The 19,564-nt window shown below is 41.2% G+C and overlaps 1 protein-coding gene across 1 annotated transcript in view; it reads left to right on the top strand.

Annotated features, from left to right (window-relative positions):
- Window positions 1-19,564, top strand: part of clasp2 (cytoplasmic linker associated protein 2) — a 250,807-nt gene that overhangs the window by 142,671 nt on the left and 88,572 nt on the right. Inside the window, 9 exon segments of the mRNA XM_080735691.1 lie at window positions 6,470-6,546; window positions 6,938-7,030; window positions 8,271-8,416; window positions 10,072-10,207; window positions 11,297-11,367; window positions 11,915-11,974; window positions 12,278-12,355; window positions 14,402-14,569; window positions 16,054-16,091. Of these exon segments, the coding sequence (XP_080591817.1) occupies window positions 6,470-6,546; window positions 6,938-7,030; window positions 8,271-8,416; window positions 10,072-10,207; window positions 11,297-11,367; window positions 11,915-11,974; window positions 12,278-12,355; window positions 14,402-14,569; window positions 16,054-16,091 (867 nt within the window).

The raw sequence follows: 19,564 nt of genomic DNA, 5'->3' as shown, positions 1-19,564 counted from the left end.
CAACAACGTACTCCAGGCGGTGCGCCGCTCTATTGTCCACGACACTGCGAGCGGCTACCGAAGCCCCCCTGTATCCACGAAGCCCAAACGAGTTACGAGGCCCCCCTGGGTCCACGAAGCCCCAAGCGGCGCGAAGGCCAGCGGACCTTGGTCCTGCTCTTCGCCCCCGAGCGCCGCAGGCGCGAGTGGCCGCGAAGAGCGGGCCAGGGCCGCGCGGCCGGCGGAGCGCCGCGCGAGTTACGAAGCCGTGGTGAATGCAATCGTTATATTTATGCCCAGGCCGTAAGGCCTGGGCAAGCGCACGTTAAACGCCCTGTCCAAGTGACTACAATGGAGCTAATGGCTAGGCTAGGCTAGGCTAGGCTAGTAAATAAAGAGTAAACACTTCCGGTCTGCGGCGAGTTCAAAGCGTGACGTAACTCTCTTATATACACTCTGGTGAATGGCAGAGCAGTGGCTGACGTCGCCATCTGGTGGTGATTAGTGTGTGGTGAACGTCAAAACGAGTGCTCCTTGACAACTTTTACTGGTTTCTTGAACATACTGTAACATATATATATATACATTTGTGCGACTGTATAGACCAGGGATGTCACTCAAATACACAGTGGGCCAGAATAAAGAAATTGGTACAAGTCGAGGGCCGGACTGGTTCAATGTTTATTGAACAGCAAAAAAGTAATTTTCCTTCAAAAATCGAATACGTCCCTTAACACTTATGTTGCAATGATTTTTTCTCTTCAATGTCTCGCGTTGCCATGGTTACCATAGACTTCCATGTAATTGTGCAAGTGTGTAAAAAGTGCACGCCCATGCCTAGATGATGCACCACGTGTGTAGATGCTGTTCACAGCTTTCAAACAAAAAAATCCGCTTGGAAATCCGTTCAGGCATTCATGATTTATCAGCCATTATGTTTTCTTCAGATGTAAACAAACATGGCTGCCATGTTTGAAAGAATGGGTTGGTATGGGGTTTAAACATGCAATTTCGCGATCGCCATCATGCCTAATACATTTCTGGAGGTCCAAAAAAAAAATTTGAAAAAAAAAAATTTGGATTTCTTTTTTTTTTTTTTTTTTTTTCAAAAACGGCCCAAACTCGGGAAACTCGGGGTTGGCACAGCGCTAGTACCAATACAAACTCGGGAAACTCGGGGTTGGCACCATATGTGTTAATAGCAAGATAAATAAAAAAATTCAACTCTATGCATTAAAAACTGAACATAGTCAAAGGAGAAAGTAAATCAAAATCCGTTGCATTAATTTCTATACCCTTTACATCCATGGACATGTACTCTGCCTCCCACCTGCACAGGACTTGAAAACCCCTGTTTTCATCTTTCATTTAGCCATTTTTCGGGAAAGGGGTAGCTTAAAGTTGACCACTGGCGCTTCCGCTGCTGATGAATATGAAGACGCAGGCGTCCGCTCACAGGCCCTCGATACTTGCCAATGCACTAGCAGTGCATTGTGGGACTTGTAGTATTATGGTGGTGCGTGCAGTATACCAGCGGGCCAGTTCTAATGGTAATTAAATATCATCCCGCGGGCCAAAGAGAATTCCTTCGCAGGCCTGATTTGGTACCCGGGCCTTTAGTTTGACATATGGTATAGACAAAACGAAATCGGGGAGGAAGCTTCACATCCACGTTATATTTAATTTTACTCATGATCAGAGCTGCCATGCTCCAGACTGTATGACTTGTGGAAATTGTGGAAGACAACGTAAATGCTCAGATCATTTCCTCCATGGTCAGCTTCATGGTCCTCCTACAGTAGCTGCTGCTCTGCATTAGCAGCGTACAAACAGCAGCACGCCCACGCATTCTGCCAACACCCAGCAACTACACCCTGACAGAACAGCCCAAGCCCAAAATAGATGATCTACAAACTTAAAGTGCTTCGCCACGAGACGTGTTGTGAGCCTGTAGATAGGCTGTTATATTCGGAGAACGACACCGTTGTACAACAGAGTTTAAGTTAAACAATACTTTAAACACTATCTACACAGGGCTGACTGAAGCATGACTTGCGGTCTCCAAAGCAATGTCATGCCCTTTGTTTCAATGAATTTTCACTCCCTCAAGACTTTAGTGGTACAATTTAGCTCCCACCCCTGAATGATTAAGACAGTCGGCAAAACGTTGAGAATAATTTGTGTGAGCTGCGTTCATTTCACTGTGAAGGTTTGGATTAGTGTCCAGTGTCACAATGATTGATGGATTCCACAATTAGTGCTAAGCTGGTTGCTAGCTAGTGCGGCAGGCATGCTGCTGTTCTACTGTATTGCAGAGTCACAGAGTGTTTTCCATCCACAGAACATTGCAGTGTCCCATTGATACAGCTGTAGTTTGCAAAACATCCTACCATAGTGGGCCTAATGTAAAGAAATCAAACCTCGGTTCAAAATGAAGCGGTGAATCTGAATATAAAATTGTCTAGAGCTACAGAATTCAGAATTCTGAATGAATGAATGATTTTATCTGGAGGGCCGGATTGTCATGTGAAGCTTGACCAATCCTCATTTTTAGGGACATTTTTAATCATCCAATCATCAGACCGGGACCGACACTACACACATATTCTGGACGTACCGGACAGATAAAACCTGTTCATTCTGGACTGAAATGACCATATATGGACATGGGGGACACACATGGGACACACATTTACGGACAGATAAAACCTGTTCATTCTAGACTGAAATGACTATATGGACATGGGGGACACACATTTACGGACAGATAAAACCTGTTCCTTCTGGACTGAAATGACCATATATGGACATGGGGGACACACAAAGCCACTCCTTGGAAGCGACTTCCACCGCTTCAAAAACAACTTACAACTAGGGATGGGATGATAATCGGTATCATTCATCGTGATGAAAACACAGTCAATAATCGTATCGTGGAGATTTGTATTTATCGTGAAATTATCGTGCTTATCCGGTACCATTTAAACCAGGGGTGGGCAATTATTTTTTCCATGGGGCCACATGAACAACAGAACATATTGTGGAGGGCCGGGCCAAAAGGCAGTGCTCCCCACATGATGTGCTCCCCGCAAACTAAGCACACGGCTTTACCTCCGACTTCAGTAAATAAATAGCCTACTTAACTGTCCAATTTTTGTTGAAGCATTCGCACCCAGCATTCGGCATTTAGCATTTAGCCATTTTTGATGGGTAAGGTAAGGCAGGTCATCTTGACTTGTGACCAGTCTGACCAACTGCTTGTTATTGAGACAACATCCAATGATCACGCACACGTGCTGATGTTCGCATTGCGTCCATATGTACGTGAATAAAAAACTTCAAAATAAAAGCAATACAGCTTTAGTCCATGCATGAGGTAAAATTAGAAAATGTAATTTGCCATTAACCCTACAAGGGCCTGTCAGAGTGAACCAAAGACCAATATGGCCCCCAGGCCGCACAATGCCCAGGTCTGATTTAAACCCTCTATAATTGGTAAAACAGACCTGGAAATGTGCTGCCCCAGCATAATGGATGTTGGGGATATTTTGATTGTCGCGATAATAATCGTAAATCTCTATTTCTTTGCTCACAATCGTGACATGAAATGCTCATATCGTCCCATCCCTTGCTCCTACCTGCTGTCCATCAAAACAAGTCCATCCCAGCTGGACAGAATTATATGGGTCTGGGGTATTTTGTTTGTTTATTTGTTTGAAGAATTTATTAGAAGTTTGCAATAGAAAAAAGTTTCATGACAGTACAAATCACTGGTACAAGGTCAACTAAAAGGAGATCCTAGAAAGCCGAGGCTTATTTACATAGGAACCACACTTTAAGTATCTCATATAAGTTATAACATTGAAAGACAGACGGATAGAACATAGTACTTTATCTAGGATAATATCAGTTTCAAAAGCATAACATCAAATACAAAGGCAGAAACAAAAAGAAAAAAAGGGTGCGAGGGGGGGGGGAGCACGGGGGCTTAGTCTATTTACAAGTCACGGATAGCAGCTGTCTGAAGGTGACTTTTCATACCAGTTTTGAAGGAGGCTAGGGATTTGCTCTCCTTTAAAGGCTCGTGGAAGGGCGTTCCACATGTTGATGGTATAGCAGGAGAACGAGTTAGAGCCTTGTTTAGTGTTAAATCTACGTTGATGATGATTAGTGGAGGTACAGGCGAGTGTGCAGGGAAGCGTCATGTTGTAGCCCGTTGTCTACGTTAGTGCGGTGGTACTCTGAGCTAACACGGACATTCTATACCCCCGGCAAATCTCACCGGGTCCTCCGGCATCTGGAATGGACGCGGAGAGGGACATGACTCCTGCTGCTGTCCGCTTTGTGTAAATGAGGAAGTGATCCGCGGTGGAAAACAAGTGATAAATCATAGCGATTGTATAATTATAATGGATAAGCCTAAACAAACCAGTTCACATAAACAATACTGATGTAAAGAAAGGTAAGATATCTGAACGGCTACATATATTTTATATACAATTAAAATGTCGTGAACCACGGGGGCTAGCCCATGCTTACCTTCTTGAAATGCCTGGATCCAGAATTGGTGGTAATAAATACTTGTTGTTTGTGTTTTATCACTGTTTCACTTATAAGCCAGTGATCACGGAAGTTCGATCGGTGAATATTAACAACTCAAGCTGCAATAAAAAGCCTTGTGAATGAACTGGTTTTCAGGTGTCTTATCATATCTATCTCTCTCTCTCTTTCTCTCTCTCTCTCTCTCTCTCTCTCTCGCTCTCTCCAAACACCCTGGAAGTAGGAGAGGGAGAGCGAGGAAAAAACTGAAAAGAAAAAAAAGAGTCTAAGATATTTACATTTATACAAAATAGCATGAAAAACTAGCAGGTATAGCCAGTGTACATACAGTACAATTTACAATTGCACAGTAATGTGCAAAAAGAAAAAAAAAGGCACACAAGGAGGTTCCCCTATGATTGATTACAAGTAGGGGTGTAACGATACATTTTAACAGTGATACGATACGCATCACGATACATGGTTAACAATACAATACATGGGCGGTATTGGTTAATTCATGGCAATACGATACGATTCGATTCAATGATTTAAAATCGATATAGTAACTATTTAGCAAAGAAATAAAATATGTGTAAAATGTGCAAAACAAATCTATTATTATGGAAGTAAATGTTGTGATTATCTAGCAAATAATATGTACATTATATTTCAACACATGGACAAACTCACCTTGACATGAACATTGAGATTACACACATTTATCGATAGTCCAAGAGTAGCTATATGGAATGGAAAGGTAATTAGACCCCTCTTTTTCATTTTCCCTCTTAAAATTGCCAAATACAAGGCGCAAACACATAGTTTCCATGAAATCAATGATTTGCATTGCAAAACAGTACGATATTTTGAACGGTACGATATTTTGCTTTTGCAAACGATATAGTAGATCATTGCAAATACAAATTTGATTTTTCGATTCAGTTACTATATCGTTACACCCCTAATTACAAGACAAAGAATGCCCCAACATTTTGTTCAGTGTTTTAACAGTGGATCCGCAGTGCTGCCAGATAGATGCATGCACTGTAGTATTTTGGACCGTCTTGAGTGGACCCTGCGCCAGGGGAAGGAGGCAAGAGATACCCCTCTCCTCTCATCGTTCTCCTCCGTCCTAACGACATAACATTGTAATACCCTCCTCCACCTCCCTGGGTACCAGCCTGCTCCTCATCTCCCCTTTCACTCCCTCCTCCTGCCCCCCCTCCCTCCCTAGGGGTGGGGTGTGGGCCAGAGAGCTTTGATTGACAGGCTCTTTACTTCGTCTATTAGAGATGCAGAATCTGACTGTACTGTGTGTGTGTGTGTGTGTGTGTGTGTGTGTGTGTGTGTGTGTGCGTGTGCGTGTGTAAGACCTGGCTCAGGAAAAAAAAAGACCCAGCGAATAGCTGAATTGCAGCTCACGCACTCACACATGCCACGCACGCGCGTGCATGTTTTTTTTCTCTAATGCAGGGGTTTTCAAAGTGGGTGACAGGGCACCCAGGGGTGCCGCGAGATAATTTGATAATTGGCTATTTGGAATTCATCAATATGACTACAGCAATATCACTTCACTATGTTTAGTAAAACAGACCTGATTTGCACTCTACTTGACGAGTTCTTTTTCCATCTATGACAACTCTCTTCACCAAAAAATAGCAGATCTACAAGCTCACAACGTGACACGTTGTGAGCTTATAGATCGGCTATTTTTGGTGAACCTTCCTCCCAGAATAGGCATGCTGGGGTTCGAGTGGTTAAACGTCAAGTATAACGTTATTTTCAGTCAGTTCTGGAAACAGAGACTTCTCCAACATGATGTAAGATTCTAAATATTAAGTGTAATTCAGGGGTGCCGTGGATGAAAATGTTATTTACAGGGGTGCCCTGAGTCAAAAAAGTTTGAAAACCCCTTGCTCTAATGATCACTTTTGTAATGTCTTTGTAGCGGCCAAGGAAACGGGTGCAGGGGCCATCGATGAGGAGGACTTCATCAAGGGCTTCACTGATGTCCCTGTTGTACAGGTAACGCACGCACACACACACACGCACGCACGCACGCACGCACGCACACACTCACACACTCACACACTCACACACTCACATACAAAGACACAAAGACAATCAGACGACTAGCCTTTTTCAGAACCATGCAGTTAAAAAAAACATAGTAATCAATAACCAGATTATGGATATGAATCTGAGAGCTTTATGGCCTTTTATGGCCTCATCGTCTTTTCCTTTCTTTTCCTTTTTCCCCCCGTCTTCAATGATCTGTCTGTCTGTCTGTCTGTCTGTCTGTCTGTCTGTCTGTCTGTCTGTCTGTCTGTCTGTCTGTCTGTCTGTCTGTCTGTCTGTCTGTCTGTCTGTCTGTGTGTGTGTGTGTGTGTGTGTGTGTGTGTGTGTCTGTGTGCAGATCTACTCTTCCAGAGACTTGGAGGACAACCTGAACAAGATCCGTGAGATCTGTTCTGACGACAAGCATGACTGGGACCAGAGAGCCACCGCTGTGAGTAGATCACTGTTTAACATGATTGACACCAAACAGTGGATCAGGACTGACCCACTGTTGGCCACAGACAAGTCCGTATAGTCCGGGCCATGTACTGGAGTAGAGAGAGTCATAACTGCTCACCAGTCACTACGGCTGTCACGACTCTGACATATTACATGACGATTAATTAAGAGAAAATGAGGTGGAGTCTGAAAATGACACATTGCTTTCAGTTGCTCTGCAGTCCTATGTTGCTTAGCCTGGAGATTGGCTATCTCTACCTGAGGTTTAAACTTTTTTTCTTTTTTAGATTCATGTTTTAGATTTTAATTAGTGAAAAGAAAAGTTTTTTAGTGTTAAACTGTTTTCAGTTAGTGCTTTCTATCGTTTTAGCCATTTTGATCTCAGTGGACATGTGGCTAAATGTATTTCTTATTTTAATTTTTAATTTTTGTTGTATTGTTTTAGACACCATAAGCCGGCGATTTTGTAGTAACTCTGAGGACCCCCCCCCCAAGGGTCCCTGACCCCCTGTTGAAGACCTCTGATTTACAGTAACACTACTAGCCCCCATAAGTCACATCTGCCTGTGAAAGATCGCGGCGTATCTTGAGAATGGGTAGCAGAAGAAATTGCTAAAATGGCTAAAACAATAGAAAGCAGTTATTTTTTTTTTCTTATTCCAATCTAAAACATGAACTTAAATGACAACAACGTTGTCATTTAAGTGGTTAAAGGACAACTGTTTTTTTTTTTGTAATTAGGGAAGAGAAAAGGAAGGTGAGTGTTAAAATGTGTTAATTTGCTTCGTTCTATTGTTTTATCGCGTTTACCATGCTAAAATGTGGGGCATGCATACGCATGGGGGCAGGCGTACAAGTGGCAAAATACGTCTTTTTAGACACAATAAGCCAGCAGTTTCTTTATTGCTATTTACAGTAACACTTCTAGCACTTCTAAGTCACATCCAACCATGAAAGGTTGCGTTGTATCTTGGGAATGGGCTTATTCTGTGTAAAATGACATATTTAGCCACTTGTACGCATGCCCCCAACCACTGAAATAAAAATCTCTAAAACAATAGAAAGAAGTAAATGAAATAATTTTAACACTCATCTTTTATGTTCTTTAATTACAATCTAAAATATGAACCTTTGTTGTAAAAAAAAACAAAAGTTGTCCTCTAAAGTAACTTTCTTCTGAGGTTGTATTTGCTGTCACATGTCATCTGATGCCTGTCTCTCACCCTGTCCAGCTGAAGAAGGTGCGCTCCCTGGTGGTGGCGGGGGCCACGGAGTACGACAGCTTCTACCAGCACCTCCGCCTGCTGGACGGAGCCTTCAAGATGTCCGCCAAAGACCTGAGGTCTCAGGTGGTGCGAGAGGCATGCATGACTGTGGCGTGAGTATAATATACATATATATATATATATATATACACCGTATTTTCCGGACTATAAGGCGCACTTAAAAGCCTTTAATTTTCTCAAAAAACTACAGTGCGCCTTATAGTCCAGTGCGCCTTATATATGGATCATTCATTGACATTGACATTCCCTTTAGCACAGCTCCATCTGTTGGATGCATAACGCAACGGTAGCGTCTATTATGTGCGCCTTATAGTCAGGTGCGCCTTATATATGAAAACAGTTTGAAAATAGACCATTCATTGACAGTGCGCCTTATAGTCAGGTGCGCGTTATAGTCCAGAAAATACTGTATACAACCCATTTAGGCCTAGAATTATTGAATGCTTTAACCAGTGAAAAATAGCAGATATACAAGCTCACAGCGCGGCTCCGATTGCCGCGCTGCAAGCTTGTAGATCTGCTATTTTTGAAAAAGTCGTGAAAATGTGTGCAAATCTTTGAATGTATGTATTTTCAAAGCGAACGTTTGTAACCCTGGAACTAGATATTTTGAGATGGGGGTCCGTGGCCAAATAAATATCATTTTGGGGCTCCTTCGCATGAAAAGGTTTGAGAACCACTAAAATAGTAGTCTCTCAAGAACAGACTAACTGAGCTCCAGTTAAGTGAAAAGGACCTTTTCGTTGACGATGGCTGGCCAGATTGCTGACATAGAAACACAGGTTTTTTCAAAAAGTCTTGGAAGGATTCAAGACACTTATAGAATCGGGTCAAAATTCAAATTTTCACGATACTTCAAAAATAGCATATCTAACAGCAAGCATAAAATAATGATACACAATAATGTGTACCCGTTCTAAATGGGATAACTAGAAATACTGTTCCTACGAAACAGTGTGGGCTCGCATGGAACACCATCATGTACAAGGGCATTAACGAAAAAGTCGACAAGTCGACTCAGTCGAACTTCATTACACAAGTCGACCCCCACCAGAAGTCAAAAGTCGAAATTTTTACAATTTCTGCCACATATTTGACAATTTGCACAATGTTTAATTTGTCATTTTAGAGGTATTAAAAAGTCCTTAAATTGTCACTTTAGAAACGTGCAGATACCCTCTATATACTTAAACCGTATGTTGGTTTGTTTACAGTTGAGTGAGAAAACAATGTTGCACATTAAGTTAATCATCTGGGGACCCCCCAATTATTTTGTGATGACGTCATCAAACGATAAAGTCGACTTCAACTCAACTTTTTTACTGAGTCGAGTCGACTTGCAAAAATCACAAGTCGTTAATGCCCTATCATGTATAGGCATAAAGATCTACCCAACGGGCACTCCAACATTACTGCTGAGACTCCTACATTCAATCCCTCTGATACTGAGGGATTGAATGGGTCTCTCTTCCTCTCTCTGCAGACTCATTTCCCATTGGAAATGCATCGGGTGCTTAACGTTAAATATTTCAAAAACTACAAAAGATTTCATGTGGGTGTTATTTATATCAGGAGGATGGACGGACGGAATACATAGACGAATAGGGCCCATGCAGCACTGTTTGCTTTGATTTGTATGCTTTGAACTTTTTTACGCTTTGAAAAGCACTGTTGTAAACGTGTGTGTGTTTGTGTGTGTGTGTGTGTGTGTGTGTTTGTGTTTGTGTGTGTGCGAGCGTGCATGCAGCCACCTGTCCTCAGTGCTAGGGAACAGGTTTGACCATGGAGCGGAATCCATCGTCCCCGTCCTGTTCAACCTCATCCCCAACTGTGCCAAGGTCATGGCCACCTCTGGAGTGTCAGCCATACGCATCATTATCAAGGTGAGGAGCATAACAGTTGTCGGGTGGAAACCTCGTATCTCCAAGTTTGAAATTGGCATGTTCTTTCGCAAAGTAAAGCCCTGCTTCATCGTACAAGGCCGTCGCACAAAAGTAGTGAAAACAGCAGATCTACAAGCACACAACGCCTCGCGTTGTGTGCTTGGATGGAAAATGGAAAAAAGGAGACAGGGGGCACGGTGGCGCAGTGGTTAGCGCTTCGCCTCACAGCTTCTCGCCGGGGGAAGCTGTAGGTGCTAGGGGCGTGTTCCTCCCTCCGCGTCATCAGCTCCCACACCCTAGGTGGGGTTGGCGATAGGGCCTTTCTGTGTGGAGTTTGCATGTTCTCCCGTGTCTCCTAGGGTTGATACCCTCACAAAAACATGCAGTAGTCCTGGTTTCTATACTACCTCCCCCTAGCCAGCCAGGTGCTCCCCAATTCCCCTGGCGCGTCAGGGGGAGAGCGGAAACCAGGACTACAGGTTAGGTAGTTGGCACTGGGTGAGAAAATGGGTTGTAAAAAACGTGGGATAAAAATATTAAAAGGAAAACAGGAGACAGCAGTTCCCTGAGTAAACAAAGGTCCGCCACAAACTCGATTACACATTTATTGAGTACCCGGTATCAATAAGCTTTATCGAGCATAGTCGGCCCATGACATCATATTTAAACAATCAAGACAAGAGGCAATCAAGAAATTATGATATTATGTAATATAAAGCCATTTAAGACTTTTTTGCACACTGATGAATGATTGTTTTAATGATATTTAATGTTAATATTTGTTACTTTTGTCAATTGTCATCTTCATAGATGGTGGTCAGCGACAGACTTGCGGTCACAACAACTAGTTCTGTTCAGAATTGCCACAAAATATTAGAAAACACCCGATAGCGCGGTCGAAAAAGTCCGGCTCAATAAGCAGGATCGATAAGGTGCTCATTATCAATAGAAAGAAAATAACATGAATTCAAGTTTCCGTGGGGTGAGTAATCGATTGAGACAGGTTGAGAACCACTGGGTTAAAATACCTTTGTCTGTTGTCTCTCTTCCATTCCTTACCAACTCCCCCTCCCTCTCTCCCCTCTCCAGCACACTCACGTTCCCAGGTTGATTCCTCTGATCACCAGCAACTGTACGTGCAAGTCGGTGGCGGTCAGAAGGTGAGCGTGCTTGCCCCAGGAAATGTGCCAATCTCAACAGGAAAAAAATGTATATTTTAAGTATAAAGTAATCAAATATGTCAGTAATTTCTTTGTATATTTAAGTTATGTGTCATAATTGCCATGTGCAACTTCAAAGCCTAAAAGCCAAACAAATGTAATTATCAACAACAAAAACACAATCAAATCGTTAATTACAAATATTTGAGTGACAATTAATCGTCATGTAAAATCGTCATAATCGTGACAGCCCTAGTCCAGTGTATTATGAAATTATAATGCTGCTTTCACACTGGTAGCTACACAAGATACACAACACATTTGTAGCTTTGTGTCTTTATAGCTGAAGTTGAAAACCAACCAGCGCAACTGTTTTTGTAGCGTTTGTAGCAGCTACACACGTTGGCTGTATGTTCATGTTGCTGCATGGCTTCCATTGAACATAAAGGGTACTCGGTGAACTCAGCATAAGGGTAGGAGGTGCAGTTACGTGATGATGATGATGATGATGTTGATGATGATGATGATGATGCTATGTGGTCTCCAGGCGCTGTTATGACTTCCTGGATCTCCTCTTACAAGAGTGGCAGACTCACTCCTTGGAGAAGTGAGTCTCATGTTCACCTTCTCCCCCATATGTTATATCTTATTTTATATTCTATTTTTTTATATTTATATATATATATATATATATATATATATATATATATATATATATATATATATATATGAATTTTAATTGACTGTTGTTTTTATATCTATGAATGTTTTTTATTTTTACTGTCTGTGACACTGTAAAGCACATTGTAAAGCACTGTTTTCGAAAAGCACTTTATAAATAAAGTGTATTATTATTATTTTTCTTTATATTACTGTGGAAAACTTGTATCTGTGCGTCTCCCACCCTCAGACACACAGCCGTTCTGGTCGAAAGCATCAAGAAGGGACTTCAAGATGCAGATTCTGAGGCCAGAGTAGAGGCCCGCAAGTAAGAGAGAGCGACGCACGCACCCCCCCCCCCCCCCCCCCCCCCACACACACACACACACACACACACACACACACACACACACACACATGAAGTGACATTATTTGAAAGAGAAGGAGGGTAACCTACTGTATATCATGTTGTCTCTGTCGACATTGGAAACCTCATGTCCAAAGCGGTTCAAAACATTGAGATCTGCTACTTTCATTACTGAAAGTAGCAGATCTACAAGCTCGAAATGTGTCGCTTACCATTGCGTTTCCAGCTTGCAGATCGGCTACTTTTGATGCTTTCGCGTGACGCTGTAGTGTGATCAAGCAGGGCGTTACTTTTCAAAAAAGAAAAACGCTCAAATTAAAAGTTAAACTATTAGTAAGGGGATTTTATAAGATTTGACCAATCTGCGAAGTAAATCGTTACCAAGAAATTTCTCCACCAATGTGTTTCTAAAGGTGTGTAATAATATGTTTGGTTAGTGATGGTTTAGTGATGAATCATCACTTTTCACCGTTTTGTAGGGGCCATTTGTAGCCCACGGAATGTTTTTTTGTGCAAAACAAATGCTTGTAATGGATTCAGCATCATGAAAAACCCCTAGTTTGACCCCTCACATGCTACTTAAAGCATAGTTATTTTTTGTATTGTTTTCCTGTATAGTAAAGTTAATGGGACACAAACACAAATCATTTGTTTTATGAGGTTTCCCCCGGGAGTTGAATTTCAACCTTTTAGTACATATTATTACACACCTTTAGAAACACATTGGTGAAGAAATTTCTTGGTAACGATTTACTTCGCAGATTTTCTTATGTTCCCCTTACTATATGGAGATAAGAGGCTTCTGCCGACAGCAACAATATCATGGACCTCATTGTAGGGCTGTCACAATTATTACATAATCGTCATAATCGTTTCCATGAAAAATGTTCATGTATTTTATAAAAAAGTAAAAATAGTGGAAATAGCAGATCTACAAGCTCACAACGCGTCACAAATTTGCAACGCCTTGTGAGCTTGTAGATTGGCTATTTCAATATAAAGTTGTCAAATATGTCTTTCATTTCTTTGTATATTTATATTAGGTTATGTGTCATATGTGCCATGTGCAACTTCAAAGCCTAAAAGCCAAACAGAAATATAATTGTCAACAACAAAAACACAATGAAATCGTTAATCGCAATTATTTGAGTGACAATTAATCGTCATGTAAAATGTCATAATCGTGACAGTCCTACTGTAGTAACTCTGGGTAACATGTCCTTGGTTCGAACTCCCTTTGGTCCGACCACCTAAACCTAACCTTAGCCCTAACCTCAGTAAAACTATGCCTAAACCTAACCCTAACCTCAATAAAACTAACGCTGGGGAGTAGCTAACCTGCCGACGCTGGTGAGTAGGTAACCTGCCGACGGTGTTTGGACCAACGGGACTTCGAACCATGGGGCAGTTCCCGTAACCAGTGGTGTCAGTTCAGAAAAAGCTAACGTATGGCAACATGACTGGTATCATGACTGGTGTTTGCGCGCGTGCAAGACACCAGTCATGTTGCCATACCTTAGCAACAGGCATGATACATTTATTTTAAGAAGTACATTTTATTTGCCCCCCCCCCCCCCGTTTCTACGGCTTCTTGGGCTGGATATGGCAGCCTGGAACAGTTGTTCAAGTGCAGCTAAACTTGGCATGTTAGTAAACGTGCCACAATTGACAATAATGCATTGCACCTGTGCAGCTGACCTGCGGAAACCTGGGAATATAGGCTACCATTCTGTCAAGATGGGGACAATACAAGTGTGGAGAATATAATTATAATACCTTCTTAAAGTGACCATTTTGTTAAACTTTGCATTTGTAGTTATTTTACTGTAATTTAACAACATAATAACCAGCACCGATAGACAACGAGACATTCATGGATTTATATTTAAAAGTAACTTTTATTTTCCCCCCTGGAACCAGGGTATGGCAGCTGCATACCCCTGCCATACCCAATTGACGCCCCTGCCCGTAACTTTGTTTATATGTGTGTGTGTGTGTGTTTTGCAGGGCCTACTGGGGCTTAAGGAACCACTTCCCCGGAGCAGCAGACAGCCTCTACAACTCTCTGGAACCGTCCTACCAGAGGACCCTGCAGTCGTGTCTGAAGAGCAGCGGCAGCGTGGCCTCCCTGCCCCAGAGCGACCGCTCCTCCTCCTCCTCCCAGGAGAGCCTCAAGTAGGAAGCCCACTATACTGATGTTTACTAGGGCATTCACGAATAGTGATTTTTAGTATTAGAATTATTCGACCTCAAAGTATTCGAATAGTCGAATATTCCACAGGACTGGCCAAACTGTCAAATATTAAGTAAGCAAGAGGCGAACATTGTGAAAATAGCCGATCTACATGCTCACAACGCCTCGCGTTGCGAGGCGTTGTGAGCATGTAGATCTGCTATTTTCACAATATTTATCTGCGGAACCGAGTCACATTAAATGTAATACCTACAATTCTAAGTGCTTGTCAGGGTGGGGGTCCCCAGTTAAAATATGTTTTTTTGGCGGGTCACGGCATAAAAAGTTTTAAGGACCATTGACAACTCGTTCTTATGACTTCCTATCGAGCCAAGCTTTATAAACTATATATCTTTAAAGAAAAGAAAAAAAAGAAATGAATATTCGACTTCGGTGAACAGCGTCGAATAGTGACTTTGATATTCGAATATTTGGTGAATGCCCTAATGTTTACTACAGCACTGGTTCTCAACCTGTGGGTCGGGACCCCCAGCTAAATTATCTTCTCACTCAACAGTAAACAAACCGACATAAAGTTTAAGTGTATAGAGGGTACATGCACATTTCTAAAGTGACAATTTAAGGACGTTGTAATACCTCTAAAATGACAAATTAAACATTGGTCAAATTGTCAAATATTAAAGGCAGAAATATACAAAATGTAATGCTTCAACTCTTAGTGCTCGTAGGTTAGTGCTCGTAGGTTGGGGGTTCCCCAGTTAAGGGTTAATTAGGGTCTATTGCTAGAATGTTGATGGGCTGATTGACCGTGCAAATGAGTTGCTCATAGACATCAAACCAAAGTCCCAACCAATGTTGTTTTTGACAGCAAATTTTGATTTAGTTTTAGTCATAGTATTTTGAATAAAATGTCATTTAATTTTAGTCATAATTTAAATTTAAACGTTTTAGTTGTAGTCTAATTTTAGACGACTAAATATCATATGTTTTTAGGCGACTAAATCTACAGTTGAGTTAGTCAACTGAATTGTATTTTGGCAGGCCTTGATGGCATCATAATGACTGATTTTACACTGGGTTGCGTGCTGAAAATAGCCGATCTACAGCTTGTAGATCTGCTATTTTCAGCACGCAACACCTGAGAGCAACCAAACATAAAATGACACTCTTCTCCACTAGTCCATCCCTAACGTTTTAGTCTAGTTTTTATTGTGTTGACACAATTGTCAATATAGTTAGTGTAGTGGACAAACATTTTTCGTCATTGTATTAGTCGACAAAATCAACACTGGTCCCAACTAGGTCACATCCAGACCATACTAGACATGGTACCAAATGGTAACTGTAGCTTATTGCCGAGGCTGAATTGATTAGTGATCCGCGTGATATGGAATGACATGATCAGTGTTATGTTGTGGCTCTGCTCTCCTTCACTGACCTACTGCCTCTGTCCCGCCCCCAACAGTCGACCCCTGTCTTCTAAATGGGCCGCCCCGGGGAGAGGTGAGTCACACACTGTAAACGCACACACACACACACACACACACACGCACACGCACACGCACACACACACACACACACACACACACGTGTGTGTACTGTGATTAATGTTTTCATATTGAATTCGTACGCACTAATGAGAAAGACCGATTTTATCAAATGCTATTTAAAACAGGCAAATATACAGGGCACCTAAGACATCTCCATGGCAACCAGGAAGAAAACATTACACAAAGCTGACATTTCTCGCCCAAAAAGACTAACATTAGCGTAATAAATTGCTTTTTCCTAATGAACTTGCAACAGGTATACCATAGACTACTAATAGTTAATTCATAACCGTGTTGGACTACTTTTATATACCAGTTTATATTTTCGCTATTGCCTGTCGTTCACTGACACTGTAGTCTCTGGAACGCGGGCGTTTCATACTGCCATTAACATAAAATAAGTGGTAACATTATTTTTCTGCTTTCAATTCTAAAAGTAGTGATTAGATTATGAAAGGAAGGTGATTAGGTGATGAAAACTAGCAAAACTATAGCAGTCATTCACTTTGATCAACGCGATGCATCTCCCGTCCAATGTAATTGTGATGTGGATGTCAAACAAACGTTAATCACGTCGTATTTAATTATACTTTATCTGTTACAGATGATTGTCCAAATAAACCGTACGTTATTTAAACTGTGAGCCATTTATAGACAATATGCAGTGTTGCCCTGGGCATCGTTGTAGGCTGTTAGGTCTGCATTAACATATGAACTGAACGAGTATGCATGCATCAAGTTATCAATGATTTAACTCCATGATAGGGACTTAGGTGTGAAGTCATTAAAATATCGTACCCTAAACAAATCACAAAAGCAACACAAAGTACCTTCATTGATGAGCTGCTTCTTCCTGTCATCTGATCAGTGTCCACACAGTGGATTAATTCGAGTTGCATTTTAATATCAAATGAAACTAACAGAACAAAAAACAATGTGCTGAACCAATGCAAGTCTTTGAGAAAATTACAGTTAGTATCTTCACCAATAATGAGCACATTTCTAGAGACACGGTAACACATTCATTGTACTAAATGACAAGAAAGCATAGATTCAGAAGGATATGGTAGTATATGCCAGTGAAATACCAAGTTACCTCAGTAATTTCTTCAAAGTTAAAGATATTACATAACAGCAGCAAACTGTGGCTGACCCAGCAACGACGTAACACACATATTTTCTGCATTTTGAGTGGATTTCACACCAGCCTGAACTTAACACAGCATGTGTCAAAGAGCAGCACAATGATACATAGCATGCACAGAAAAAAAGACACCAAAAAGTGTGATAAATCTTTATTTTCCAGAATCGTTTTAAAATGGGCACATCATTATATGTTCAATCATGAATGTAGACCCATCTTATAAGACTGCTGTCTGCATTATGACACAATCCATGTCACAATAATTTCCCAGATCTTGTGGTTTGTGTCCCAGGCTCCTGCAGCTCTGCAACCCACGTCAAGTAGTCTGTAACACATATCATCACATAACAATGAAGCATTTTTTATAACGCTTTTCTAAGTACTCAAAGCGCTCTTCGATGGATCATTCATTCATGTATATCCAATTAAGTTTGTATAATTTAATCCCTTTAACAGTCACTACATTATAAATACTGTACTACCATGCCAGGACAAGAAGAAGGAATGGCATCCGAGCCTGAATCTAACTGTACCAGCACATCAACTTGAAGATCGAGATAAAACAATTAACCATATAATAAACCTTTAATATTTGACTGTGCAGTAAATCCTATAGCACTGAACAGGGTCGTAGTATTATATAGTATGTAGATGGAGCACTATGACAAGACGAACGTAATCTAAACACATTAACAGCTGTCTTAAGGTTAGATCTTTTCAAGAGAAAATGAACAAATCACAAACCGTTGCTAGCACCAACTTTGGCAACGTGACTGCAGAGATATGAACAGAAATGATACGCGATGAGACAATGTGTAGCATTGCAACGATCGTGAGCCATTATAGCTATATTAAAGATCGGGACATATTGATTGGCCACTGCTTAATATATCTTAACCATTTGCAGCTGTAAATATTCACGCTAAATGTGCATCTTTAAAACAGCCTGCTGCCATCAATCTTGTCTCTTGTCTATGATCGCCACGAACGTTATAATGATCCATGTTAATGTGTCGTCAACACGGCTCATTCTATAGTCTGCGTTCATTGTAAATGTTCATGAGTATATCAAACAATTGAGCATCATCACGAAACAAATATTACCTTCACAGGAGTTGTCGTTGTGTTAGCTGTGATCAGAGTTTGTTTACCACTTCGTCCACGACGGGTACTTCCTGCTTCTTCCATCAAGGAACGTGATTGGCCGAAACGGCTGAGCCGTATAAGGAACACACGCTTTCATTGGGTTATACTTCGGTTGCCAGGTATCGTGTTGCCAGATATTTAATAAGTAGTGAAATTATATATTAAGTTTTCTTATTGTGAAGTTCGCGTTCAGTTGGGAAACATGTGCTACTGTGTTCACAACAAATTTATCTACACAATAATACAAAAATTAGCCAGTTTTATGATGGGGATCAACCAAAACCTTAACTAAAGCAGATAGATTTTTATTTCAGTGACCTATAACAGACGAAATGGCCTGTATAGGTCATCGGACCAGGTCTTCAATATCTATGAAGATATTTTGTGAGTTTTTTATAAACTCACAAAATGTCAAATACAAACAGTTCCTACGCTCAAACAAACACACGCACGCACGCACGCACACACACACACACACACACACACACACACACACACACACACACACACACACACACACACACACACACACAGAGCCGTTCCTTCCATTACAATCATTACATGACGCCTGTTCCACCGGTTTCCATTCTCCCAACATACGTTTGTGTTCGTACCACACACATACATACACACTCACACACGCGCGCGTGCGTGCGTGCGTGCGTGCGTGTGTGTTTGTCCGCAGCATATTTGTAGTGGTCGTACGTACAGTGTGTGCGTCCGTGCACGGCTGTCGGTGTGGTTTTGTGGTGTTGCATGTATTGGTGTGTAGGGCTGTCACGATGATGAGATTTTACATGACGATTAATTGTCACTCAAATAATTTGTGATGAACGATTTAATTGTTTTTGTCTTTGACAATTACATTTCTGTTTGGCTTTTAGGCTTTGACGTTCCACATGGTAGATATGACACATAACCTAAATATACAAAGAAATTACTGACATATTTGACAACTTTAAACTTAAAAAAGAACATTGATAGTGGAAATAGCCGATCTACAAGCTCACAACGTGTCGCGACGCGTATATAAACTATATATATATATAAAATATATATGAACATTTCTCAACATGGAAACGATTATGACTATTATGAGAAATAACCGCAATTATGTCAAATAATTGCGATTAGAC

This window comes from Nannobrachium achirus (genome assembly GCF_963921795.1).
Source record: "Nannobrachium achirus genome assembly, chromosome: 10".
Taxonomy (NCBI): Eukaryota; Metazoa; Chordata; class Actinopteri; order Myctophiformes; family Myctophidae; genus Nannobrachium; species Nannobrachium achirus.
This window is presented reverse-complemented; position numbering and strand designations above follow the sequence as displayed.